This window comes from Octopus bimaculoides, chromosome 1 (assembly GCF_001194135.2).
Source record: "Octopus bimaculoides isolate UCB-OBI-ISO-001 chromosome 1, ASM119413v2, whole genome shotgun sequence".
Lineage (NCBI taxonomy): Eukaryota > Metazoa > Mollusca > Cephalopoda > Octopoda > Octopodidae > Octopus > Octopus bimaculoides.
This window is the reverse complement of record NC_068981.1, coordinates 101544258-101545956: the sequence shown is the minus strand read 5'-3', so window position 1 is coordinate 101545956 and position 1699 is coordinate 101544258. Positions and strand designations below refer to the sequence as shown.

General features: G+C 31.9%; 1 protein-coding gene across 1 annotated transcript in view; it reads right to left on the bottom strand.

Moving 5' to 3' along the window:
• Positions 1-1699, bottom strand: part of LOC106874364 (rab3 GTPase-activating protein catalytic subunit) — a 48700-nt gene that overhangs the window by 29863 nt on the left and 17138 nt on the right. The window contains exon 12 of the mRNA XM_014922077.2: positions 1370-1453. Coding sequence (XP_014777563.1) covers positions 1370-1453 — 84 coding nt within the window. The remainder of the gene's footprint in view (positions 1-1369; positions 1454-1699) is intronic.

Sequence of the window (1699 nt, the reverse complement as noted above, 5' to 3'; positions counted from 1 at the left end):
TATCTGTTATGTTTCCCTCGGACTGACTCGCAGAGATAACATAACGAGTTATACAATTTAATTATTACATTTATTGTTCAATTACATACAAAGAACGCACTCACCCAATGTTCGTTATGAATAAACAAAAGTCATGTCCGCCATATATATATCAATGACCTTTTACTACGACAGTCCCACAAGACAACAACAATGAAACAATGAACTCAGACGAACCACATGACACACGGAACGTCAGACGAATTACATATCTAACAGTCCATATAACAGTATCTCCACAACATTCACAGCATACATAAAACATAAACAGAAAGTAAAGCAATTCACAAGTATACATAGAAAATGGCACATGTGACTAACAAATGGAAATAATTGCATCACTCGTTCATTCATTTTCATACATTTGCATGCACACACATATATAGAGACGCATATAATATTCTGCATAGATATAATATAAGGTTAAGACTAACTCCAAGTTTAGTAAAGATTGAAATGTGGGTAAACTGTTGATAAGAACCAACTTGAATGGTGTCCAGACTTTTCACCAGATTGATTTGTTATTCTCTGTTATTTGACAAACAGAACATTACTATTCCATTAAAATAAAAGTCAATTGCTTGAAAAAGCTTAGTTATATTACCATATGTGGAGTGCTCAGCCACTTGCACGTTAATTTCACGAGCAGGCTGTTCTGTTGATCGGATCAACTGGAACCGTCGACGTCGTAAGCGACGGAGTGCCAACAACAACATATGACCATATTTGATGGCAGTATAGGCTATATGAAGGCCATTTAACACAGTTTTCTATTTTTTAATTCGTAAGGGAATATTTTAAAAGTTGTCTGTACTACATTCTGGTATGTTCAGTTTCTTTTTGTTCTGCGACTACATGGCATATGTTCTTTAGTTATTGCTGCATATAGTGAGTGAATGATATACTTAGGATTTTGTATGCTATTTCTTTTTGTTGTAGCTACTATACAATATGGCAAGAGCACTGTTGAAGCTGGCAACTTCAACAGAAAGATAAAATAGTACTTCAGATTTTTTGTTGTTGTTTAGATTCCAAATAAAGTCTCAAAAAAAAAATACATGTGGTCCTATATGTAAAGTTGGGCTGTAATGCTTTAATGCACTAAAAAAATAAAATATTTTTCCTGTATATGCACTGCTGAAATTGGGGGGGTGCATCTAATATGTCTATGTTTCTTTTATGCAATCAAATACGGTAACTTAATTTCATTTAAAGATTAAACTGAATTTATGCATTCAACAAAGAAAAGTACAACAAAACAACCACCAACAATTCAAATACATCTATAACATGTGAAAAAAAAATCAAAGTATCAGAAAACTTTAACTACCAAGAGGATCATCATCTGGTGTAAATACTTCTTTCATAGCACTTTTGTTGTGACACAAAAAGATGAAATCTTCTAGGTAATCATCTGAACAAATATAAAAGAAAGAAAAGAAAATTGTGAATTTAGATCAAACACAATAATTACACTTTACATTGCTAAAACAATTCCAGGAAATTCTTTCTACCCTTAAGTAGATTTTACTTTGTAAATTTGTTCAATTTTATATTTCTCAATAGTAGTAGTAGTGGTAGTAGCAGCAGCAATAGAGGGAAGATATTTCTATATGAATATGGTGATAACTTTTTGTTACACACAAATAAATTATATATA